At 42.2% G+C, this 27,818-nt stretch overlaps 1 protein-coding gene across 4 annotated transcripts in view; it reads right to left on the reverse strand.

Moving 5' to 3' along the window:
- Positions 1-27,818, reverse strand: part of eml1 (EMAP like 1) — a 76,045-nt gene that overhangs the window by 41,933 nt on the left and 6,294 nt on the right. For 2 of the 4 annotated variants that reach the window (XM_080413579.1, XM_080413578.1), the window contains exon 1: positions 14,635-15,349. The exons of 1 other annotated variant lie outside the window; for it this stretch is intronic. In XM_080413579.1, the coding sequence (XP_080269705.1) occupies positions 14,635-14,701 (67 nt within the window). In that variant the 5' untranslated portion in view covers positions 14,702-15,349. Of the gene's footprint in view, positions 1-14,634; positions 15,350-27,818 lie in introns of those variants that run through there. One more of the 4 variants, XM_080413580.1, reaches the window with a different exon arrangement.

Here is a 27,818-nt window from a genome sequence, read left to right on the forward strand (position 1 = left end):
CTTGTGTCCTTGGAAGAACATGTGGATGTCAGCTGTATCCTTCCTCAGGTCAAGCTCCGGTCAAATGAGGCGCGCGCGCGCACACACACACACACACACACACACACACACACACACACACACACACACACACACACACACACACACACACACACACACACACACACACACACACACACACACACACACACACACACACACACACACACACACACACACACACACACACACACACACACACACACACACACACACACACACACACACACACCTCTGTCAAACGGCAAGCATTCATGGTGTGGTGGAGAGGATTATGGGATATGTGTGCAGCAGATAGTGCTCAGTGCTTGCGATCCCTAAACTCACAATGACTACTGGCTGCTAAAAGTTATAGGCTGGCAGAATGAAAGGTTATATCTACTGTATCTAGTACTATAGATTTTAAGGGGGGGGGTATAAAAACAACTTCTCATTCAACCAACAAAGTCTTGCTCAACTAAGACCAAACTGACCAGTTAATCGTTTGACTATGAGGGGCCAACCCTAATATAAGCAGTGATTCCCAATCTCTTTAATTTCAAGGACCCCCAGTTTCATATGCATTAGGCCACGGACCCCCATTTGATATATCTCTCCATCCCAGGACCCCAATCTATACTATATAAGGGACCATTTGGACACCCCGAGTTACAGACCCGTTGGCATCCATTTGGTTCCCATCTTTCAATTTTGTAGATCAGCTATTTTTGGAGAGGAGATTTGAAAGGGTGGATACCAAGTATAGATCCCTGCATCCCGGTCAACAGGGTACAGTAAAGTATATACAGTAGGGTTTAATCTATTAAGACCTGAGGCCGATTCTACAAATGCCTTCTAAATCAGTAGTTATCAAACTTTTTGGTGCAAATGACCCCCAAAATGATATGTATATTTGGCCATGGATGCCCACATCTAAAAATGTTTTGTGCCAGGGACTCCGAGAAGAGAAGATTAGTGAAATTCAAAATGATTAAAAAAAGAAAACCACTTTCAAGATTTCTTTAAAAAAAATCTAAAATAGCAGATATACAAGCTTGCAGCACGGCACAACCGTTCTAAACTAATGTTCTAAATCCTAACAGTTTTCTGAATATATATATATATATATATATATATATATATATATATATATATATATATATATATATATATATATATATATATATATATCTAAAATGACTTTTCATCTGTGGTTCTCAAAGTGGGGTCTAGGGGTCCTTAAGGCAGTTCCAGGGGGTCCCCAGCTAAATTAGTTAATATACTGTAGCATCAAAATTGGTTTAACCACTTTAACCTTAATGTATATACTGTACATCGGCTACATGAAAATAGCTGATCTACAAGCTTACAATACAGTACATTGCATTGTAGATCTGCTGTTTAATTTTATTTTATTTTTAATGTTTGAATATTCTTGAAACATTTTAACATCACAAATCTTGTATGGGGGTCCCTGGCACAAAATATTTTCAGATGGGGGTCCGTGGTCAGACAGATACACTTCAATTTGAGGGTCCCGGACTTGAAAAGGTTTGAGAACATGTACATCAAAGCCAGAATCCAGAATCTATTCCAGACATAAACAAGGCTCTGAATAACAATGACACTTTCTGCTGACTCATCAGGGTCACCAGCCCACAATAGTTGTGATGGCAACAACATTTAGTGCAACACTGGGTGATTTGGAGGCCCTGGATGACTCCCACATAAATTGTGGCTCATAAAATATAGGCTATTGATCGACCATGTCATGACATCTGAGTGTGGCGGATTTAGATTTAACGAGGAAGTTACACAAACAAATATAATAAGAAGAATGTAAATATAGCAAATCATGAAACAAAGAAACTGAATAAGTTTCCTGTGACATTAAAGGGAGAAGTGGTGGGCTGAAGAGGCACCCAGTCAGGCTGGCACCAATCCCAGCATCCAACACAAAACTCTTTTTCAGCCTCAACCTTTTCTCCACATAAAACAGGGCTTTGTCCCCCGATAACAAATTACCAGGAAAGAACGAGGGGAGGCGGACCCTTTGTTCCATCCAGTGTGTGTGTGTGTGTGTGTGTGTGTGTGTGTGTGTGTGTGTGTGTGTGTGTGTGTGTGTGTGTGTGTGTGTGTGTGTGTGTGTGTGTGTGTGTTCTGTTCCATCCAGAGACAGTACGGTTATGGGAAACCAGATTTGCATGGTGTGTAAACGGCCTGATAGAGAAACACTGTGAATAGAAGACAGGAAGACACACTGTGAAGAGATGATTGTGTCAGTGATGGTCACCAACGCTGAACACAGTTCACATCATATGTCAGCCATCTGGCCTGGGGGGGGGGGGGGGGGGGGGGCACATTGGCTATGCAGTGATGGTACTACAGTATGTGCACAGCAGGACCAGAATAATAGACCTTGAAGGAACCATTAACAACCCTTAAGCAACACTTACAATTTACAGTTTCACATTTTCAGGAATTTATCCAAAGCGACTTACTTATATAAGATATAACAGTCGGCAGACATCGATTGGAGCATGTAGCCGTGGCATTAGAGTGTTATATGACAGTGGTTTTCAATCCTTTTCATATCACGGTCCATTATTTATTCTGCATTTGAGCCACGAACCACCATTTGATGAGATTTAGACTCTCAGACGATTTTGTCACAATTCCATGCTGTATTGATGTGGTACCATAGGCGAGATGACAGGCAAACGTTGATCAAAATAACAATTCTTCTACATTCTGTAATTGTGTAGACTTCTTGTAAATTAAGTAATGCAGATGTTTAACAATAATTTAACTCTTGAGAGCCATTTTACACTCAAGAATTAAGGGTCCATTTGGTTACCAACTCTCCATAATTTAGCTGGGGGCTATAGAAACAATTGCTATCATTGCAGGAACATAACTAAGATTTGTGTTTAATGCAGTATATGAAGTTTGTAATTGTGCTAAATCCAGGAGGAACTGCACCTCAGGTTGCTGAAACAAATCCCGCCCATGTAGTCTGGCACACCCATCAACTCAATTCATATTTGATCAACATTGGTATTTTCAAAAGAATAAAAGTCTGTACCATCATGTAAATGTTTTCTGTGGTTTAAGTAAACACTTGGGAGCAATGCTGTTGTGAGGACTTTTATCCTTTTGAACTGTCACTCTGTGTCCATGCACCAGCGACGAACTGGATATGCGCAACCCATTGTTTTGAACATTGGTATTTTGCCATAAACACAGTGAACAAGGACAATGTCACAGCCACTGAGGGTAGTGGCTACAAACCAGGGAGTGAGGGATGTAATTTTCACGTTCTTGGATTTTTTTTTACCCCAGTGACATCACTGAAGGTACTCTACTCAGAGCTTCTGAGTAGAGTACAGAGCTTCACATTAAAGGGGGAAATAGTACAAAGTAAATTAACCATGTCCATTCCCTTTCCTCCCATACCAACACCTGTGCTCTGCTTATTCATCTGATAAATACATATTTAATGGAGTCTCCCCTCTCCATCTGTTAATACCAGGCCCAAGCGCACACATACATGCACACATGACACATACTGTACACACACTCACACACACACACAAGCAGCAGATGTAACAGACCAATTATACCGGTGGGAGGTCCGCTATGGGCACAAGGAGGTTAATACTGTATCTGTTCACATTACAACTGGCCAGACTGGGACACAGAGATGTGAAGATGGGCTAAACTGGTGCACTGTGGCTTTGGAATCAACAGAGACAACATGGAAATTATAACTATTATTCAGATAATCAGGCCAGCACTCACCTTGCTTCAGACAGACTGATTTAATTTATCTTTGATTGATTGATTGAATACTTTATTTAGAAAAGACATGGAAACAGCACTTGGGAGTACAATTCACAATACAAGGTCCTCTACACTGGATCGCTCATAAAAGCACAACGGCTTATTTCAAATGAGATCCCCACACACTCAAATCATGATGACATTTAAGAATACAGACAGATATACATTACTATGCTGTAATAATCTTCAATTAAACAGTTCAAAACATGCACACACATGAATGTGGGGAATAATCTACATACTAACTGTGAATATTCCATTTTGAATAATCTAGTTAGTTTTAACCACATGAACGCTAACGGACCTATTCTGAGCATGTAATAATAGGCGAGCATTCGGTGGGAATAGGCAAACATTCGGCAGAAATTGCACAAAAAGCTCACAATGCATTGCAATGTGATGCGTAGTGAGCTTGAGGGGACGAAGTAAGTCTAGAGCCCTGGCGGACAAAGGATGTAGGGTTCAAGTGGTCAACTTCACATATTTTCATCAAGGTCTGTCCTTGGCTTCAGTCTGCTTATAATAAAAGCAGACAGAAGCATGAAGGCATGAAGGCTGAGGCAACACCTTGAATAATCAGGCAATAAGAGCAGAACAACAGCTGGAGCCTCCTTGGGTTTCTGCTGACTGGTGTGATTTATAATCATCCCACAGATACAATCCAGGGCTCTGTTCCACATATCATGCATGAAGTTCTATGAACCATGCAGACTGGATGTAGATGGTTCTTTAATGGAGCTCACTGTTCTGTCTCTAGCCGTGAAATCCTGTTCAAGGACTGACACAGCCGAGGTCCTCTGGCTTGCAATGTTCCTTCTGACCTTCCCAGTTCCCACTGCATCTCTGACACGCACGCACGCACGCACGCACGCACGCACGCACGCACGCACGCACGCACGCACGCACGCACGCACGCACGCACGCACAGAGCCTGAAGGCTTCATAGTCATGTCATGACATAGACACACACACACACACACACACACACACACACAAGCTGAATGCCTCCCTTGTCACGTTTTATTGCAGGGAGCTGGTTAGATACACATGCAGTAAAATGCATTGTATATACAGTACATAATGTAATTATATATATACGTGTACATACAGTGTGCGTGTGTGTATATATATATATATATATATATATATATATATATATATATAGATAGATAGATACAAGAACAATGGCCACAAAGGAAGAGTGGGCACCTCGATGTAAAATTGGCTATTTTTTCCAAAATGTTTAAAAATAAAATATTTGAAAGTAATGTAAAGTATACATGATGTGAACATGCATGGTACATCATTATCAGACTTAATGTTATCCTTAAACGTATTGTTTATGGATATCTATCTATCTATCTATCTATCTATCTATCTATATATATATATATATATATATATATATATATATATATATATATATATAGCTATGGCATTCCTCTACATGCATCAATGTTTTATTGGGTCATCATGAGTTAAGAGGCTGTGTGAAATGTGAATGTGTGTCAGTGGAGGAGATGGACTGGAGGCGATGGGAGCAATGGGAGAGACAAATACTCTGTTAATGCTCTTCTGCTGACAGTTGGCGTTAAACCTAGTTTAGACCAAAGATTTGCCACAAGACCAAACTGTTTATACTTACATGTATGATGGTGTTGCGCACCGAAAATAGCCAATCTAGATGCGCACAACGCGCCTTAGATTCAACGTGTTGTGAGCTAATAGATCTGCTATTTTTGCCATGCAATGGAGCCAGTGGTGTAAAGTAACTAAGTACATTTACTCAAGTACTGTAGTTAAGTACAACTCTGAGGCATTTTTTACTTTACTAGAGTATTTCCAAATTTCAGTACTTTTACTCCACTACAATTATTTGAAACCTTCAGTTAATAGTTACTTTGTAGATTTAGATTATTATTAGCAAACATGCATTACCCACTTCAGCCCTATATACATTTCGGCCTTTTGAAAATAGCAGATCTACAAGCTCGCATGCGTCGCATCGCAAACATTTCTAAACATTTGAAAACTTGTAAAATGGAACATTCTGCATAATGAGTACTTTTACTTTTGTTACTTTAAGTACATTTACTCAAGTTCATTTTGAATTTCTCCAGTGGTCACCAAACTATTCCTGGTTGTCACGTAGTCTATTCCTATGAGCCACTATAAATAGAAAAACATCACATGGATGCATACTAACTGTGAATATTCAATTTTAAATAATCTTAGTTAGTTTTAACCACATGAACGCTAACAGACCTATTCTGAGCATGTAATAATAGGCAAGCATTCGGTGGGAATAGGCAAACATTCGGCATAAGAAATTGATAATTCAAAATATGCTCCTCATTGACTTACATTGTATGCTGAAACAGCTGTCAAAGTCACTGTACAAATGTTTTAATAAAAATGTTAACTTCCTGTTGATTTTGCTATTTTTATTAAGAAGAAAACCTGGACGGGGGATGACATCTGCTATATTTTCTACTCATTTTCAGAGCTTCCAAAGTACAGACTGTTAGATGGAAGCATTTGAAAATTGTGGGAGCCAACATGTCTGACACCTTGACTGATAGTCTGTTGTCATCATAGAACAGGTGTAACCGTGGCTGTTTATGATGTATTGACCTGTGCATGTGCATGTGCATGTGCATGTGTGTGTGTGTGTGGGGGGGGGGGCCGTATAAAGATAATGCTTAACCACTTGAACCCTAGCATCCCTATTCTACGGGGACCATTTGCGTAAAATAGCCAATCTACCAGATCCCAATGCGCCACAATGTGTTATGAGCTTGTACACAGTAGATAAACTCTTTTTGGCGGAGAGATTTGGTTTAGAGGGGGGAAAGAGCAGACCAAGTACAGAACCGACATGGTCAACTAAGTATTAGTTTACTTAGTATAGACTATTGAGGGTTTAAGTGGTTATTAAATCGCTTTGAACAAAATTCTGCCTATGTACAGGCCTGCCTAGCTGTTATCTGTTCTGTTGCATGTTACACTTTAGTTATTCAGTGGCTGTGTTCAGCTATGCTATGCAGATTAGCATTCATAACATCATTATGTGTCTGTGGAGGTACCAGCAAAGATGTATTAAGGTCTATTAAAAGCAAATGGATTCGTGCCCAGAGCAGCACAGCACACCCAGTGTGCAGAGACTATGGTAAAATGTGCACCTTTGACTTATTGCTTTACATAAGTGGCATTGTTTTCAACTGGCATCAAGGTTCAGCCAGCCAGCCGGTTGGTTCCCATAGATCACATCTACACACAGCATGATTCTTAATGCTGTACTGTCTGCCGAATTAGATAAACACACTACTCAGGAGCAGAGTCACAGTTTGTGACTTGTGTGCTGAGCTATGGTGTCTATTCCTGCAGCCTTACTGCACACACAAAAGTAGTGAAAATAGCTGATCTAAGGCTATTTCACCATTTTAAAAAGTTTTTAAAATAATCATAAAAAGGAGAAAGCTTCGGACATACAAGGTTTCCACCCGACAGCAACGACAGTATTAAACACATACATTTGATTGCTTTATTTGAATCCATAATTAAACATTTTGAGGACTCAAATATTTCTATGTCTAAACCACTTAAGCCCTATTTTATACTGTTGCACCGTGGGGTCGCGCAGCGAAAATAGATTTGGAGCTTTGACATCAACAATATAAATCATAAGTTCCTTGGACAATAGAGGCAAATTCACATGTGTGTCTTCATCACACCGTCTCTTCCATACAGACAGAATTCTATTTACAGCAGAAACGGAGCAGCTTGCTACTAGTAGCTTTCCTCTCTTAGAGGACTGCAATCTGAGTCCCCATACCAACAGCATGTGTACAGGTCCTAAGCTGACAAAAATAGAGTTCAGAAGTTGATACTTAATAGCCCAAAACCTGTGATATTTCATTAGCTTAGTCATGTATGCTTGTTCCATGTACAGATCAAATGAGCAGCCAACCTCCAGAATATACACAACATTGATACACAACATCAAGGCTCTCGTCTACAAAAACAGTATCAGGTGTTTGCTGCCACATCCTTCCAAATTTAATTTGCAACAAACACACACACACACACACACACACACCCCCACCCACCCACACACACGCTCACCCAGTGTTGGTGTCAGTCGTTAATTGCTTTCCGTGTGCCACCATAAGAGAAAGAGAGCAGAGTGAAACTCTTATCAGCAGAAAGTGAGAGATAAGCGGTCAGAAGAAGAGGGCAGCGTGACTAGGTCGTAAACAGCCCAGCCCGGCTGGCCCCAGAATCTCTCTGTTTGGAGATATAGAACATAGAAGAGTGCTTTTGTGTGTGTGTGTGTGTGTGTGTGTGTGTGTGTGTGTGTGTGTGTGTGTGTGTGTGTGTGTGTGTGTGTGTGTGTGTGTGTGTGTGTGTGTGTGTGTGTGTGTGTGTGTGTGTGTGTGTGTGTGTGTGTGTGTGTGTGTGTGTGTGTGTGTGTGTGTGTGTGTGTGCGTGCGTGCGTGCGTGTGTGTGCGTGCGCGCGCGTGCGTGAGAGAGAGAGAGAGAGAGAGAGGGAACTAAGAATACGAAGAGAGTATGTGTGAGAGTCAGTGAAGAAGAGAAGTGCTAAGATGAGATGAAACGGCAGTAGATGAAAGGGGTGAAGAGTTTGAGACTATAGGAAGAAAAGATGTCAAGATAGGGAAGGAGAAAAAGGAGAGCTAATGTGTGTGTGTGTGTGTCTCTAAGATGTGACCATAGGAAATCGATGCGAGCCGTTACTTGGATCAGCGGTAGTGGATGAGCTCTGCCACACTGGTCGATATTTACTAGAAACATGTTACAGTACAGTTGACTGATGGCGTGAATCCTGAACTCATCGTATTCTCTCTCTCTCTCTCTCTCTCTCTCCATTGACACTGGCTTACAGTTAGCCAAGTCAAGTGGACACAGGGGATGGACGCAGGTCAGCCTCTGAGTGAGTTTTACTGGACGTTGATGGATAGCGTGGATAAATCAGGGACAACGGGAGATACCAGGACAGACACAGGCGGGACATACATTTGAGGGACATAAGGTGGTTAGGTTATTTTCAGCAGCACTACGTGCTTACAAAGACCCTAGCATCCACAAAATATACCTTATACACAGTAAACTCCTAAGTGCTAATTTAACTCTGTACAAATGGAACCAAATAGACCAGTAAGGTATCCATTTGGTTTCATTTGTACACTTTCAGAGTCACAAATAAATCAATCTACACTGAAGATTTTACTGTGTAGGTTTAGCCTCGACGGCAGGGAATAAAACTACTATATTCCAGGCAGAGTTCACGTGAAACTCAATCGATTCAGGAAGAGGGATCTCCTCCCTGGTCAGCTGTAAATGTCACTTCGGCGGCAGGCCTTTGAGGGATGGCCCCCTGTCCATCCACCTGTCCAGCCTGTCATTCCAAATCCATCCAGCTACCCCTCACCTCCTCTTCCTTCACTCCCTCCTTGTTTTGTGTGTTGTGGCTGGTAACGTGAGTGAGGCTTTAATCCTAATCCTGAACACGTGCTGTCGTCAGGGCTTTACACAGAGACACGCAGGTGTGCGTGTGTGCATGTGTGCATGAGTCCTGACCTGCGGTGTTGTGCTCCCGCGTCCACCCACCCAACACACGTCAAACATCTCTCCCCTTGAGCCTCCCCTTCTCCATTTATTCCTCTCTCTCTCGCTCTCTGTCCCTTCATTCTCTCTTTGTCTCTTCATTCTTCTTTCTCTGAAATTCCCCCTCATTTCACACCCCCTATGTCTTGGCATCATTTAGTGCCAGCGTGGGAGAGTGTCAGTGCCAGTAAAGGTTTGATCTGTGCCAGGATGCCCATGGTTGTGCGTGTGACTGGAGTGTGTGTGCGTGCGTGTGCGTGTGCGTGTGCGTGTGTGTGTGTGTGTGTGTGTGTGTGGGTGTACAGGAGAGATAAATGGAATGGGGATGTCTGGAGGTTTTTCTGCATTTTTAGACAGTGAGTAGAGAGACAGGGAAGGCAAGAGAGAGAGAGAGAAAGGATAACATGCAGCAAAGGGCCTCAGGTCAGATTCGAACCTGGGCCAGCTGCGGAAAGGACTTCATATGGTCTGCTCTGCACTGTACCAGGAGAACTATTGGGTTGCACAAGGATGTCTGAAGTTAATGAGGAGAACTCATTAACCTTATTCAGGTGATTTAAATGAATAAAAGCAAGCCAACAGATCTGTGGGCCTTGCCTGCCAGCTTACCCCACTGGGCTGAACTTGACCGTGGGATTATTCTCTTATTAGCCAACTTTCTCAGCTTATTTCTATACATAGTGAGGCCGTGAATCGTGGCTTGTGTTCGCTGAGTGTTCTTTACACTCTGTGTCAAATGCCAAGCTGACAAGCACAGGATGTGATGTCTGTGACAGAAACCGATGTACCACTTTAACAGAGAAGACACACATGGCTTCATAAATTGATAGATAAGACATCCAATGCTGACATTTTATTGAACTAAAGTAATGGACAAAAGGACAAGATGTCAAGATGTGGATGTGATGTCTGAGCCTTGGTGACTTCTATGAAAGCATCACAAATGTCATTAAAGGGCACTCACAAACTAAAGTGGACCAAACAAGTCCTCTCCTCCAGATCCAGAACAATCTAAATGCAATTTCTCATAGACAAATAACTGAAATTGTAAATCCTGTGTGTGTGTCTGTGTGTGTGTGTGTGTGTGTGTGTGTGTGTGTGTGTGTGTGTGTGTTGTATGATTGTGCAGTGGGTCTAATTTTCAGTCAGCTTCAACTAGCTTCTATCTCCTGAGGACAAAACATGCAGCCTACGTGTGTTTCTCCAGTTTAGCTGACCTAGTCTCTGAACATTAGTTTGGTTGGATGCTCCACAACACACGAACCAGCTGGAGAGAGAGAGAGAGAGAGAGAGAGGGGAAGGGAGGTGTTCCGGAACGAATGACATCATTGCTTTCTGCCCAGAGTGGATTTGAGTTCAGCTGGGCGGCAGCAGCAGAACAGAATGATGTCAGACTGGTCTACAAGCCCTGCAGACTGAACACACACACACAACGCACGCACACACACACACACACACACACACACACACACTCTCTCTACCGATGTTTATAACACATACACACATATACAGGGCATTCAGATAGTTACCCCACACACACACACACTTTAACTAACTCTCACCCAATTAAGCACTCTGTTGGAACAATGAACGAGGCACTGCTCTTGCAGCGTGAATCCAAGCCTTCATTAGGTTTGTGTGTGTGTGTGTGTGCACGCACACACAATGTATGAGTAATAGTGCGCATGTAATCTGTGTATGTATGTTTCATACTGAGAGAGCTGAGAGAGAGAGCAGAGAGGTGCAGATAGAATGGAAAATCCCTGACAAATCCACAGCAGCATGTTTTAATTCATAGACTGCCTCAGAGAGAGGAAACATGACAGGGGGAAGGATTCCAGAAAAGATCACAGTCACAGGAACCTCTCCTTGATCTCAGCCATGACTCAGAAAGACCAAAATTAGGGCTGGACATTTATGAAAATATATAGAAACCGATATTTAGAACCAATAACAGACTTAATCTTGCTCATGTATAGGTTAATCGATTCATAGAGAAGCAGGTTTTGTTTCTTTTCTTATATCAACGAATCAACCCGAAAACATTTGAATGGATTTGGCTTGGAAAATGGATTAACCACTTAAACCTGTATTATACTTTGTTATACAATGGTGGCAAACAATAATAGCGAGATGCTCACAACTCATTATAACATAAAATTAAAAATAAATAAGAATTAATCGTATTTGAGGCAAAGGTTTGAAATAATCGTGATATTGATTTGAAGTCATAATGCCCAGCCCTAACCAATATAAGAGAAAAATAGAAAGAAAATGAGAAATCACACATTCTCTCTCTTTGTAGCTTTTCAAACAGCCTTCAATTTAAGCACCTTCTTCCTGGCCAAATCTGACAGCCTTGATACTGGGCTTCAGCCAACTGTCACCTAATCACATGGGCCTCAGAGGCGATGACAGCATAATGTCCAGTTGAAGAACTCTAGCCGTGCGCTGTAGTGTAATATGTAAACCTGCTAAAAAAGGTCAACGACTTCCTTGCAGGAAGCAGAGTTTATTCCGATACAGTTTTGCACGCAGCCTCGGTTACACCTGTTTTTCTGGTCAGTCCCACTAGCATGTCTTGTCTCAGCTGGCATCTTTGGCGTTGTCAGCACGCTCTTCACTGAACAGGAATAGAACATGTGTTCATATGACAGGTACATGTCCATGAACTTCATTCCTCCAGCGGTACAGTATGCCTGTTGTTTTGACTTAAGGTTCAGGGTGCTTACTCTGTCCTTGCAGTTTGTAAGTCGCCCCGGATGAGAGCATCTGCTAAACGGCTAATTTGTGAATTGTAATTGATGAACTGGATGGTTGCAGAGATTTGCTTTTTGTTATTATTTTCTCAGTCTGTCAGTTGTTCAGTAACACATGAACGTGAACTCATAACATCACAGGTTTAAATTAGTCTATTGTCACAATGTCATCCTGTCTTCCTTTCATGTCTATTCTACTTTTGTAAAAGCAGAATTCCCATAAAAATGAGGAGTATAGTTTTATTAATGGATGTCACCTCACCAGTGCAACTCAATATGGCAATAGCAAGCACACAGCTGTCATAGTTTCTATTCCATAACCAGTGTCTATAATATAGACGATATGATTGGATTAGAATTGCATATCTCCTTCTATATAGACTCTATATAGAAGGAGATGTGTGATTCTAATCCAATATGCTTCAGCTTCACTACAACAAACAATAACATTTCTCCACTTCTGCACTGCCGGTGCCTACAGGGTGCAATCAAAGTCATTGATTTTCTCATTACCCACCAATGGCAATTACTGTGGCGTTATACACCGATACCTTCAGCTCGCTTACCACTGGTGTACAATTCCTGGACACAGAAAAACCTCAGATCAAACTGGGAAATCACAGCAAGAAGAATTACTTGGTCTTGGTGAACAGCTGAAAGTCAAAGACAGAACTAAGGAAAATAATTGTGTTCCTCTTCACTTATAATAACTAATAATAAATCTCTGATCTTCATTTAGCTGGTTAGAGGGCTAGGGACTGTTACAACCTGGACTAAAGTACAACCATTACAGCACTAACTAGTCTATCCTGAATTCTGATCACAACTGCAGTAAATAATCCTCTGTGTGTGTGTATGTATGTATGTGTGAGTACTACACACTGTGATGGTATCATCCAGCTAGGTTACACAGTGTTCAGATTCATGCTAAACTAAGATGATACAATTTGAAATAACACATTGATCGTTTGGTTTATGAAATGTTTGGTTTATATGTCAAGAAATTCTGAAATTCGATTTGCTATAGATCATAATGCAATGCACAATGGTAAAATATCATGCATCTAAATCATTATTGATGGTAAGTAAGGGTGATTGATTGATTCAGGTAAGGATGTTATTTATCCTAATGGATGATACATCCTGTGCATATATAGCATCATAGAATAAATGAATCATCCTTGATTGATGGAGATTGACAGAACGATGTGTCATGCTGCTTCCTATCCTCCAAGTGACTCAACACCATCAATAACATTAACAGCCTCGAGATACACCTCCCCAGTCCAGACAATACATTACATTACAATTGAACATTAAGCAATTTAGAACAGTTTGCTCTCTCTCTCTCCCAGATAGCAAGCTAATCACAGCCACCAGCCAGAGAGAGATACTGTATGTTCAAACATACCAACACACCAAGGAAAACCAAATAACCAGAACAGCATTTATGACCCAAGGACTAATAGTCCTCATCTGTCTTCCTGTTCCATGTTTATAAAGTCACGTGGCGGCTGCTGCCGGCTGCTCCATGTATTGTTGACATTATCCTGGCCTAGATACTAGCAAAAGGGACACTTCCCCTTGAAGACTCCGGTCATATTATCTGTTAATATCCACCAGGATTAAACTATTGTAAAACATTAACACACCCTTCCTTCCTAAATCAGACTGGGTCAACGTTCAAGTCTGGGATTTTGTTCACCGTCTTTGGACCTGACAAGGAGTTAAGCATTGATTAAATCCCTTCTACGTCGATATTGCTAATCCGTGCTTAAGGTCCACTGTAGCTGCCATGTTCTGAACAAAGGGGGAGATTGTTACAAACATTGGAGGTCATGAACACCGGGACCACCTCGCACTGTAACTGAGTGAACTTCTACATGACCAAAGACCCCTGCAGCTGAAATATCCCATGTCTGTGACACACACACACACATCATACGCACACACACACGCACGCACGCACGCACGCACGCACGCACGCACGCACGCACGCACGCACGCACGCACGCACGCACGCACGCACGCACGCACGCACGCACACACACACACACACACACACACACACACACACACACACACACACACACACACACACACACACACACACACACACACACACACACACACACACACACACACACACACACACACACACACACACACACACACACACACACACACACACACACACACACACACACACACACACACACACACACACACACACACACACACACACACACACACACACACACACACACACACACACACACTCACACACACACCTCAACACAGTTCAGCCTGTCAGCTCTGCTGACATGTCAGGTCCAGAGAAAGAACACACAGAGGGAGCAAGAGGAGGATTAGTTAAGAGTGTTACCGTTGCAGAACTGGAGCAGTGAGGAGGTGTCATACAGGCTGCTGTAGCTGGAAAAGCCGTCCTCCATTCTCGACCTCCACTCCGTTGCTCCGCTCCTTCGTTCTTTTCTCTCTTTCTCCCTCTCTCTCTCTCTCTCTCTCCTCCTCGGTAGACTCCTCTGTCAGTTTATCGTTCACTTGCCGGCCAAGGCTCTCCTTCCATTCAGTCTCCGCGGGTCAGGCTCCCTGTGTGAGTCACCATGGTAACCCATTCACTCCGATTATGTCATGTGAACTCCAACCTCTCTGTCCTCTTCTCTTCTCTCCTTCCTTCTTCTCCTTGTCTTTTTTTCTCTGCTCTCTTAAAGGCTCCTGAGTGCCGAACTTCACCGACAAAATAGAACAGACACACGCCAAAGAATGTACGCCAGAGAGAGAAAGAGAGAGAGGGCAGTGAACCACTGGAGAGAGAGACAGAGAGAGAAGTTAAAACCCTGCCGGTGGTTTGTTTTCTCGTCTGATGCTCGTCTTCAATTCTCCTCTCCTCCCTTTCCACTCCCTCCTTTCTGTTGTTCTATCGTTCCTCTGTCCACAGCAGCTGGGTGTCGTTAGAGCTGAACGCTCTGACTGATCCCCAGCAGAAAAACAGCTTTAAAGAGCGCAGGCAGGCTCTGGCACACACAAGCCTGTGTGTGTGTGTGTGTGTGTGCGCTTGCGTGCGTGTGTGTGTGTATGTGTGTGCTTGTGCGTGCTGGTCGTGCCTGTGTGTGTGAGTGTTTAGATAAAAGCCTGGGACAGCCCAGCATTTCCCTGGCTCTCCCTGTCAGTCTGAGGACGAGTGAGCGCACAGGGGGGTGGGGCCTGACTCCAGATCCGCCCACTTTTAACTGCCTGCTTGGCTGGAGAGGAGAGAGGAGGAAAGGAGAGAGGAGGAAAGGAGAGAGGAGGAAAGGTGAGGAGAGAGGAGGAGAGGAGATCATCTGGGATTTTGGAAATTCTAATATTGTGATATGGAGTGATTGAGGCAGCAATACAGTAAAGTGATGTAATGTAATTTTGTGACTGTTCTAGCTGATTACGGATGATTACTTCTAATCTCATTGTGACAATATTTTGTGAAAGCACCAGACAGTCATCCACACAATATTGTCACAATATCAACATATTTGATTTTGTCTATATTGCCCAGCCCTACTTAGACTTATAATAAATGAAATCTCTGATCTTCATTTAGCTGGTTAGAGGACTAGGGACTGTTACAACCTGGACGAAAGTACAACCATTACAGCACTAACTAGTCTATCCTGAATTCTGATCACAACTGCAGTAAATAGTAATCCTCTGTGTGTGTGTGTGTGTGTGTGTGTGTGTGTGTGTGTGTGTGTGTGTGTGTGTGTGTGTGTGTGTGTGTGTGTGTGTGTGTGTGTGTGTGTGTGTGTGTGTGTGTGTGTGTGTGTGTGTGTGTGTAGTGGTGGAAAGTAACTAAGTACATTTACTTAAGTACTGTACTTAAGTACAATTTTGAGGTATTTGTACTTTACTTGAGTATTTCCAATTTCCAATACTTTTACTTCTACTCCACTACTAGCCTGGTAAACCCTCCCTCCGGAAATCTCAATTCCATTTCATTTCAGGAGTGAGTCTGGCCTGATCCGCCTGTCTGCAATATTGGCTGTGCTGGAGTTGGGCAGGAGTAATACCGTTGACTGACAACCCCTTCAGCCAATGATAATTTTTCCCCTTCAGCCAATCAGCAGTTCACCAGTCTTAATGTGACGCGACAGGACTTTTGAGACAGCCATACCCAAAATGGGTTGCCTTTTTCGGGTACAATGGTGTCACTGCCCGCCCCTACCGGTTCTCTAATTATTATTTTTTAAATAGGCTTTGTCATGATTAATTGACCACATATATGAAGTTAAACAACTACATTCTATCCAAATGATATCTTATAAGTAAATTCCGTGCCTCAAAATAGAAGTTAGAGAGCTTTTTGAAGTAAAAAAATAGCGGAGAATTGGCCGCACAAGAAAAAGATGGCTGCCGTTCGTGTTTTGGGCTCACTCGAACTCGCCACCTGATTGGCCAACGTAAGCTGTCAATCACAGAACAATGAGCGACGACGCTGATAGGCGCGGCCGTTTGGCATACACAGCCAATATTGCAGAGAGGCGGTTCATGCCAGACTCACTCCAGGAATCAAATAGAATTGAGATTTCCGGAGGGAGGGTTTACCAGGCTACTCCACTACATCTCAGAGGCAAATATTGTACTTTAACTCCACTACAATTATTTGAGAACATTAGTTACTAGTTACTTTTCAGATATAAATTATGATATTATGAAACATACATTAACCACTTTAGCCCTGTTTTATACATAGGCTATTTGAAAATAGCCGATCTACAAGCTCACAACGTGCTATTTTCAAACATTTTAGTACTTTTACTTTTGGTACTTTAAGTACATTTTGATGCCAATACTTTTGTACTTTTACTCAAGTCAATTTTGAATTCTGGACTTTTACTTGTAACAGAGTATTTTTATTTTGCAGTATTGGTACTTTTACTTAAGTAAAGAATTTGAGTACTTTTTCCACCACACTGTGTGTGTGTGTGTGTGTGTGTGTGTGTGTGTGTGTGTGTGTGTGTGTGTGTGTGTGTGTGTGTGTGTGTGTGTGTGTGTGTGTGTGTGTGTGTGTGTGTGTGCGTGCGTGCGTGCGTGCGTGCGTGCGTGCGTGCGTGCGTGCGTGCGTGCGTGCGTGCGTGTACTACACACAGTGATGGTATCATCCAGCTAGCACAGTGTTCAGGAGAGGAGAAGGGAAGGTGAGAAGAGAGTAGAGGAGAGGATAAGAGAAGGGAGGGGAGGAGAGAAAAGGAGAAAACCAAAGTGATGGGTGAAAATGTGTGAATGACTAAGCCACCACCATGAGACATTGTAAAGCAGTTGGTGCCTCAGTCTAAAGGAGAATTCCGGACATTTTAAGTGTTATCTTTGATGTGTCGTTACTCACCTACCGACGTAAACAGTGGCATTGTTTATTTCAAGAGATTCCCCTGTCGTCATATTTTCAACACCCTCCGTTGTCATAATGGGAGCGCGTGTCATAGGGAAATTCGTCTATTATAACCGATGCAAAGTTATTTTTTTCTCTACTACTACTCATTGTGGTGTCTCATGATAGTAAAACATGCAGTGAAAGTTCCTGAGAGGCTACCGCTAATGACGAACGAGCTAACGCTAGTTGCTTGTTTCTCTCCCAGAACCTGGCAACTTGGTGTTGCCATGTTGAGAAACAAGCAACTAGCGTTAGCTCGTTCGTCATTAGCGGTAGCCTCTCAGGAACTTTCACTGCATGTTTTACTATCATGAGACACCACAATGAGTAGTAGTAGAGAAAAAAATAACTTTGCATCGGTTATAATAGACGAATTTACCTATGACACGCGCTCCCATTATGACAACGGAGGGTGTTGAAAATATGACGACAGGGAAATCTCTGGGAATAAACAATGCCACTGTTTACGTCGGTAGGTGAGTAACGACACATCAAAGATAACACTTAAAATGTCCGGAATTCTCCTTTAAGGCACGCGCACACGCACGCACACACACGCACAGGTGTGGAGTCACACAGGGACACAGGGACGGAGCGTTGCCCCCATGATAAAGCAAAACATTTACCTCCTCTATCCTAGTCCTAGACAGAGCCAGCAGAGTGCTGCAAGCCACTACAACTAAACACGATTATCATTGTGTCTTCTCTGTCTGTCTGTCTGTCTTATCTGCACCGTTGCAGACAGCTCAGAGACCTAGAGATCATCATAACAGGAACAAGAGGAGGGGGCTGAAGAGAAAGGGAGACGGAGGGGAATTGAAAAGAGGGCGAAAGAAACAGAATAGAAGGGGGAGGGGATAGAGGATAGGAAAGAGAGAGAGAGACAGAGGGCTTTGGAGAGGATGTGTGGAAGGGAGAAGAAAGATAGAGAGCCCAGTTCAGAGTGTGTGCGTGTGTGTGTGCGTGCGTGCGTGCGTGCGTGCGTGCGTGCGTGCGTGCGTGCGTGCGTGCGTGCGTGAGTTTCAGAAGTAGTGTCAATGGTGAAATAGAGAGCTTCCTGGAGTACTCTTTATTTTCACTTGCAAAGGGGGTTTTCTGCTGCAGACGTGGGGGGTAAACCTCTTTGAATTATTCATAGTTCAGGCTTGCATGGAAAAATAATAAGAGCCACAGAGTAGACAGGGTCTATGGTTTATATTCATGTAGGCAACACTCCACCCTCTGTTTGAAATCATGGGAGGAAATGGACCAAATAATAGAAAGAGATGCTCTAGTAGTGCATGCAGTGCATCCGTTTCGTACTTCACTGTGTTGCCCTGGACTGCACCAGTATGCTGTTTAATTACAACTGCAGTCTTTTTGCATGAACCACATCTGTAGGCCTACTGGTGTCCCAGGCTCTGTCTCGTTTACAAGGCTACATCGTATCACTTTGTTTCCTGAATGTTCTTTATCATGTGCAGCAGTGGTTCCCCTTCAAACACTTTTCCATGCCAGGGACAAGCAAATACCCATAGCCCTGGCAGCAAATACTGCTAAATGGCCTAAAGAAATGTATAAAAAATAAGAAATGGTGAAAATAGCTGCATGATCTGCAAGCTCACAAGTCGTCAACATGTTTGACTTTCTTTTTGGACAAAACACTGTACAATAATGACTGAGTCAAGAATGGTTGGAAAGAAAGAAATACTTATTCAATAAACAGTTGGAGGCTCATAAAAAGTCACAGGACTGCCCGAAAATAAAGGCTCGCCTCCTACAGAGCCCCGCTGTAAAAATTTGACCGACCCTGGAAGCTATATTAAATGAAACAGAACCATGGTATCACAAGATGTAGAATTCAGTATCAGTTGAAACGGGTCCTGAACAGACTAAACCCACATATCATCGCTGTCGGGCAGAAACTTGTCAAAAAACTTTTCAGGAAATGGAAAAAAGTGTGAATGATCCAAGCACCACCGAAGAAGAGTACACCCAGAAAATTACAACAAAAAACTATCTAGGCACCTTTCATGTAAAAGGATTCACAAAAGTAAAATTCTCTCGGATTTCTGTTGTTTTCCAAGTGTTTTTCAAAAAACAAGCCACATACTAACAGCCATGGCTCTGGAATGGAGGATCGCGGACGGCCAATTTTTCCCCCGATTCTACCTGACCCCCGTGCGTGTACCGAGTCGAAAGTTGAAATATGGAGACACAGGGTTTCTGCCCGACAGCAATGATATTATAAGTCAGGAGACCTGATGGTTGCATGAAGCACCTTGAGCATCCTTGATGGATTCACGGTTCAAGACCTCTCTGTTGTTGACCTCAGCGCTTTAGGTCTGATATTCCCTGGTGGTCTCTCCTTTCTTCACTCTCTATCTCTCCTCCTGCTGTCACGCATGCACGCATGCACGCACACACACCTTTCCATTCCCCCTAGGGGATGTTGCACTCTGCTCCATATATTACACAACAATACAACAATATCAAACCACCAAGAGATCTATCATGAACTACTTTCCATAGCAGCCCAGAGGAGAAGGAACAAACAAGGTGTCGTTTGGGATGTTGCCACCCCTGTTTTTTGGACTGGTCGTTAGACGTCAGAGCTCTAGTAGAGCAACTACACAAGCTTCCACCAATGGTGATTGTCTTGTTCCCATGTGTAAGAACTCATTCGGACAGTCTGCCTTCTCAGTAAAGGGGGTAAAACTCTGGAATGTGTTTAACAGAGGACTCAAATTATGGTCGAAATCAAAACAACAGTGCTGCTCACATGAATAGATTCTGACTGGTGTATTGGTAGGATTATGTTGCTTTTGTTGTACAGTTAATGTAATGTATCTGATTTGGACTATAATGATTAATTCCTTGTATTTGATTGGTTTTCAGATTATAACGTTATTCTATTTAGAAAAGCCTCCTGGACAGGTGTGGAAAATTTGCACTTGTGCTAGTAACACTCAAACAATGCATCTGGTTTGTCCAATGGATTTGTGATGTCCATGTCAAATGAAATAAACATAAACATAACATATGATGTGCCGCTACCGCTTTACACTTTAAATGAAAAATACAAGGATGTAAGGCTAAGCTATTGCCATGACCTCTCTGTAATTGCTATGCGTTACCTTCCTGTGGATGCCCTGCAGCTATGCCTGTCAGCAATTTGAAACATGCCATAAACAATGTATTAAAAGAACGCACAGAGGCATTTGGTATTTCATCAGATAAAATGAAATGTGCACATTTCCTAGTTATTCTCTCAGCATTTTTATGCTTTATTTCTTAGATAGGAGAGTGTAGTAGAGTCAGGAAACCAAGAGAGGAGAGACAAGCAAGACAAGACTGGGAGTCAAAATCAGGTCCATGTGGCTAGCACACAGTTTGTGCACTAACTGGCAGAGCCACCAGGCACCTCAACATTCTAACCAGTGTTTCATACAGATATGGACGGGAAAGGTACTAGTGCTGCACGATTAATCGAAAAAAGATTGTGATCTCGATTCAGACACCTATGCGATCTCGATTTTAAATTATGACGATTTTTTTTTTGCTTAATATTTTTATCAAAAGAGAATTGTGTGAGAATCGTGTGAGAATCGTGATCTCAATTCTTATGGAGGAAAATCGTGATTCACATTTGAGCAAGAATCGTGCAGCACTAAAAGGTACAGTACATGGCTCATATATGATGATTATGATTCTTCTTCTTCCTCTTCTTCTCCATGAAGCAAGACAAACTATAAACATTCACTGTGTTTTTTGTTTTTCGTATGAACCAACCAATCGTTACTGGAACTCTCAGACTGCATGGGTGGGTGGGGTGCAGATTGGGGATTTCTGGATTAGTGACGAGATGGGGAGAGAGAAAAGGGGATGGTGTGTGTGTACGTCATGAGAGGCAGCTGAAACAGGGGTATACCCGCCCCACCCATGTGCCTAAACCCCACTTTACCTCTCAGTGGGTGCCAGCTGGTGGGAACACAGCCCCCGCCCCTCACCCCCACCTTTTCTCCCTCACACATAAACACCTCCCCATTGTCCTCCCCGTCGACCCACTCTTAGCAAAAACCGCACGCACACACACACACACACACACACACACACACACACACACACACACACACACACACACACACACACACACACACACACACACACACACACACACACACACACACACACACACACACACACACACACACACACACACACACACAGCAACACTTTAGGATGGTGATTTTATGAATGCCACGTTATTTTATTTCTTTTGCCATTTTTAACCCTAATCCTAAAGCCGATCTACTGTACAAGCTTACAGTGTAGATCTGCTATTTTCGATTCATGACACACTGGTGCACAACCAAGTATAAATCAGGCATAACTCCAACCCTGACTCCTAAACCTAACCTCAAAATGTCTAATCCTAACCCCCAACCTGAATCTTATCTGAATTGTAAGCATAAGACCCTCTTTTTGAACCATGAATCAACCATTTTTCTTGTGAGGACCAGGACAATTGTCCTCACAATGTCTACTCAAATTCTACTAGTTTGTGGCGGCATTTGGCACTCACAAGAAATAGTAATACAAGTATACATTCACACACATTCACACACACACACACACACACACACACACACACACACACACACACACACACACACACACACACACACACACTCGCGCTTGCCGACAAGCAATGCGTTAGCTTGAAAGTCTGTTCTTGTAGGCAAGCAACACCGCCGTACTACAGAGAATAAATGATGTTTAAACATACCCTGCAGCTTCTCCTTGGTAATATATACACAGCACCGTCACACACATTCCTCTCTCTCTCTCATTCCACCGAGCCGCTCAAAACAGATCTACATGTTAAACGCTATACTCTAGTACTTGACCACCCCATGACCCACACAGACAACTAGCACTGAGTTAAAACAAAACATCAAAAAGTAATCTCTCAATTAATTGCCAGTAGTCAAAATATAAACAATGAATAAGAAGGAAAGACAAAGATCCTAGGATTTCATCCAAGCACAGAGTTTAAACACTGTATATACGGTACAACAAATACTGTATGTATGTATGTACTTACTACTTATATATTGTCGCCGTCGGATGGAAACCTTAAATGTCCAAAACTGTTCCTTTTCATTATTACAAAAGAAAAGAGTAAAATTGTGAAAATAGCAGATCTACAGGCTCACAACGCCGTTGTGAGTTTGTAGATATGCTATTTTCACTACTTTTGTGCAACACTCTTGTATGATGTAATAGGGCATTCGTTTACGAAAAACCCATAAAATTCAATATGGAGATACAGGGTGTCTGCCCGACAGCGACGATATACAGTATAGGCCTAATACATGGCAAGCCATTTCAATTTAAGCAGGTATGGAATTAATGCTTCAAGACAATTCAACATAACCTTCTATTTAATGGACGTTCTCCTCTCAACAGCCATCCTGCTACACCCACTAAATGATTGGATTATTGGTTCATCATGAGACAATGGAGGGTCACGTTTAAACAAAGCTTTTAAAAGCAGAAAACACACACACACACCTGCTGACATGTTCTTTTACACCCAGATGATCAGTCAGTCTGTCAGTGGGTCGGATTAAACACAATCAAATCCGTATATAGATGAGAGAACAAGGTCAATCCTCCTCCGTGTGATCCAGGTACCATCTGCTGTCCTGCTTATTTGTGATTTATACCATGAATTAGTCAAACCTGGTCTCTCTGGTGGCCTACATATAAAAACTAAATTGCGACAATACTGGACTCGCAGTTTAAATTTGGGGTGCCTGGGGCAGTCTGTGTTCTCATCATATCAATCAGGCTGGAAAGCTCCATGGATCAAGACCCTCTATAGTGGGGGCTGACACCGTTATATTTGGCTGCTTTATGGGTTTTAGACCAAATGCACTAGTTAAACCTCAGTACATACTACAGCGACTGACTGGCGCAGTTGACAATTTCAGCAAATCAACAACGAAAACAGCAGGCTTAAAGGGATTTGATATTAGCAATGATGTTTTAAAAGGGAGCTCAGAAAAGCAAGGTATGGCCCGGACGGCTAGGGTAGCGGTCCGGGCACCTAGGCTGCTGATGCTGCCTGACAGCGTGTCACGGGTTCGAATCCCGATCCCGACGACCTTTGCTGCGTGTCACTCCCCATCTCTCTCTCCCCATTTCCTGTGAGACTACTGTACTATCTAAGAAAGGCAGAAAAAGCCAAAATAATATCTTTAAAAAAAAGAAAACCAAGGTTTTCTTGATTCTTGAATCCACTCTAGCCTAAAAGGTCCTTACACACCGATTTTTTTCATGCGAATAATACGTTTTTTTAAAAAACCTTATAAAGTCAATGCAAGCTTACACACCAGTTTCGTGGAGCGAAAAAAGCGTCTTTTAATTATTCGGAACGAGTCCGAATTTTGCGTATATTCGCATATTCGCCGGTGTGTAACCGCCTTTAGTCAAAGAAGAGTACAATAGGGATGGTCTGTTTTTCATCCTAATAAGTTGGTTCAGTAAAAGTATAACAGCTGGTCATTGTCACTGTCAGTGAGAAACCTTGTATATCCATATTTCTTGTTTTTAAAATGAATTAATTAATTCCCTATTTTATACTTTGTCGTATGACAGTATAATGACATGCCCAAAATAGGGACGCCAGGTTGAAAGTGCTTAAGTCCGTTTGTGGGTTTTGTAAATGAAAAGTATTAACAAGAGCTTGTTACAAAATAATAACCACATCGTATCCATTGGGACACAGGTTTCTTTTTTCCATTTCACGAAAATAAACCGTTTTGGACATACAAGGTTTTCACCCGACAGCGACGTCATCCAATATACTGTAGAGCTGTGTGGGAGGAAATCTTACGAGCCAGTAAAATGTCTGACATTAAAAACTGGTCTGATACAATTCTAACATTAACTAACATCTATGAAAGGTTCATAAGTTCACCTCTTTGGCCGCCATGCCAAGAACATTACAGAACAAGTCTGGGTTGAGTTAAAAAACAACTAGGAAACGGGGTGAACCTCGGGATCCACATAGAAACGACGTGGCTCCAATGTGGTCCTCGGACTTCATGAGACCTGCCTGTGACATCGGACACCTATGAGTAAGACATATATATGATATATGACTATGACTCCAAATGTGGGCAAGGTTTCAGCATGATCACAGCCCCATTGACTTCCATTATAAAATCAAAGTTAAATATCTCAAAAGGCATAAAACATAACATAGTGTGTGTGTGATAATAAAGTGGAGGTACTTCTGTGGCATACTGGCAGCGTGCCTACAATGTTTGGCACTGATTGCTCTAGCGCAGGGGTCTTTTCTGGGTGTCTTTTCAGACAGTTAACCACTTAAACCCTCAATACTTGTACTTGGTCTGCTCTTTTTTTTCCCCTACACCAAACCTCTTTGCCAAAAATAGCCGATCTACAAGCTTACAACGCCTCGCAGTGTCATAAAAGACTAGCCTCTTGCGGAGCCACACTGTAAAACTCCTTGATATTATAACATTAAAAAAAAGTCTTGATAGTGTAATAATCTTGGTTCATTTTGAGTCATAGAGAAAATAAAGTGTTAGCTATAGGCCAAGATCAATTCAGAGGGTGTAAACCGCATGACGTCTCATAACAGCAGCAGTATTAGAAAGGGAGGGACAGCTCACTCGTTTTAATAACTGTCTGGACAGCAGAACAGACAGGTGGAGTTATTAGAGAAATAGATGGAATGTGAGAGCTGAATTAATTAATGTGGAAAATGCATTATTTCCTGCCTGCAGGAGAAAATAACCTGTCATTCTTGATACCCAGCTATCAGAATATGTGTTGAGGCTAAATTGAACACATTTCAAGGTGCCAAATTAAGAATGTAGAAAAGTATTAGCTATAAACAATTCACAACAACAGTCAGATAAAAACAATGCAGCAGTCACTCTTCAAAACAATAATGTATGTTGTTGTGCAAAGGCAATGAAAGAGAGAGAGAGAGAGAGAGAGTGTAAGTTGACAGGCGCCAGTCAAACTGTAACCTCTATATTTAGTCTAGTTTTGGAAATGGAATCCTGAGGCCAAGTTCTACGCTTCTTAAAGTATGTGTGTGTGCGCATGCGGCGCGCGCGCGCGTGCGTGCGTGCGTGCGTGCGTGCGTGCGTGCGTGCGTGCGTGCGTGCGTGCGTGCGTGCGTGCGTGCGTGCGTGCGTGCGTGCGTGCGTGCGTGCGTGCGTGCGTGCGTGCGTGCGTGCGTGCGTGCGTGCGTGTGTGTGTGTGTGTGTGTCTCTGTCTGTGTGTCAGCTTGTCTACTCTATCAATAGAAGCTGGTGTCCATGAAGATGAGACATTATTAAAAGGGTATTTGCCATGTTGGAATATGGAAGAGGAATGTGACGGTGACCTACTTTAAAAAGACAAAGGCAATGAAATTAAATGGTAATATTTAGTTAACGGCTCTCAGTAGGAAATGAGAGCTAGAAAGACAGATTCAACCCCACACAGTATGTGGTATATAATCTCAGTCCACTTAGCTAGCTAACGCACTACTGCAAATACTAAAATCACACCATGTACAGATGCATCAATAGTTTATTGCACCATCTGCAGAGCTTAAGTCGTCTCTTAATACTGTCTGTGCATGAATTATACAGTGCATAATTAAAAAACTATCAAACGCAAAATAAGGTTTTATTTTTGTTATGAGTTCAAAATGCAGAGAAACTAAGCCACGTGATGAAATATCACAGCACGAGAGCACTGCAATGCGTTTAGGGGAACCACAGCCAAATCCTTATGATTCATGAAAAGTGGGTCATCTCTTGTGTTTCGGTACAGTCTTTGGTCATGGTACCTAATAGCATTATGTATGAGGAAACTCTAAACTCTCACTGTCTGAGACTCTAAAATCTATAAGGACCTGTTTGTCGCTGTCGGGCAGAAACCTTGTTTCTCCATTTTTCATCTCTTTATGTTCTTTCATAAATGAATGCCCAATTTTATACTTCATCTGTCACGTGTCATGCAAAAATAGCCGATCTACTAGCTCACAACAATGACAATCTTTAAAACTATTTTGAAAAAAAATCACTTATAATGACATGCCCAAAATAGGGATGCCAGTTTTAAGTCTGTCTGTACGGGCTTTATAAATATTTAACCAATGAAATGTATTAACAAGAGATTGTAACAAAATAATTACAACATTGGAGCCATTGGAACACAGGTTATTTTTTCCAATTTCCTGAAAAGTAACTGTTTGGACATACAAGGTTTCTACCCGGCAGCAATGATATGGAACACTAGTCAGCAGTCACCACACATAAATATCAAGCCTCAGAACAGCTGGTTAAAAAGCAAGATAACTGCTAATGCAATCTTAGTTATTAATAATATATCATGTATTAGAAATACATAATCTGATTCAATGATTGATAAGTCAAATACAGTAAATAAGGATTGATCCAAACACTATTAAATTATCCACTCAAACTGAGCTGAGGTCCTCAATACTGCAACTCCAAATACACTGCCAACACTGCAGCTACAGCTATTGTTTGCTAGAACAATACTGTTCATGTGGGATTTGAGGTGAATGAAGGTGTTAGAAAGCCAGTCTTTAGGTGACGCAGGCAACACACAAACAACCCTGTTCCCTGCAGTCTCTCTTTGTGCCCCAGTTCACAAAAAAAGTTGTCTCAGTTGAGAATACATAACAGGACTCAGGAATTCACTCCAAAACTGAAGATTGGACTAAAACTGATAGAGTATGCAATGCACACATGCACTCACGCAGCACATGCAGCTAGATAGTCAGAGAGACAGACAGTGAGAGACAGAGAAGACTGAACCGATGCGTTGTCAGCCTAACTCAAACTGAGGACATTAAAGTGTGTATTCAACACCATGTATGCGGCCACCTACTGGCGTGCCCTCAAATACCATGTTTATGTGTTTGTTGCATTTCAGTATATATTCAATATGTATACAGGATGTTTCACACTGCACCTGATATACAGTATGCAAAACATTGGTGATATAAGACCATGTGGGCTGGTTATCTTGGTGATGCTACACAATACAAAACAATGTGTTCATTCACTCACACTATACATTATAATACTGTGGGAACTCAT

The sequence above is a fragment of the Gymnoscopelus braueri genome (assembly GCF_963280865.1).
Source record: "Gymnoscopelus braueri genome assembly, chromosome: 19".
NCBI classification, from domain to species: Eukaryota; Metazoa; Chordata; class Actinopteri; order Myctophiformes; family Myctophidae; genus Gymnoscopelus; species Gymnoscopelus braueri.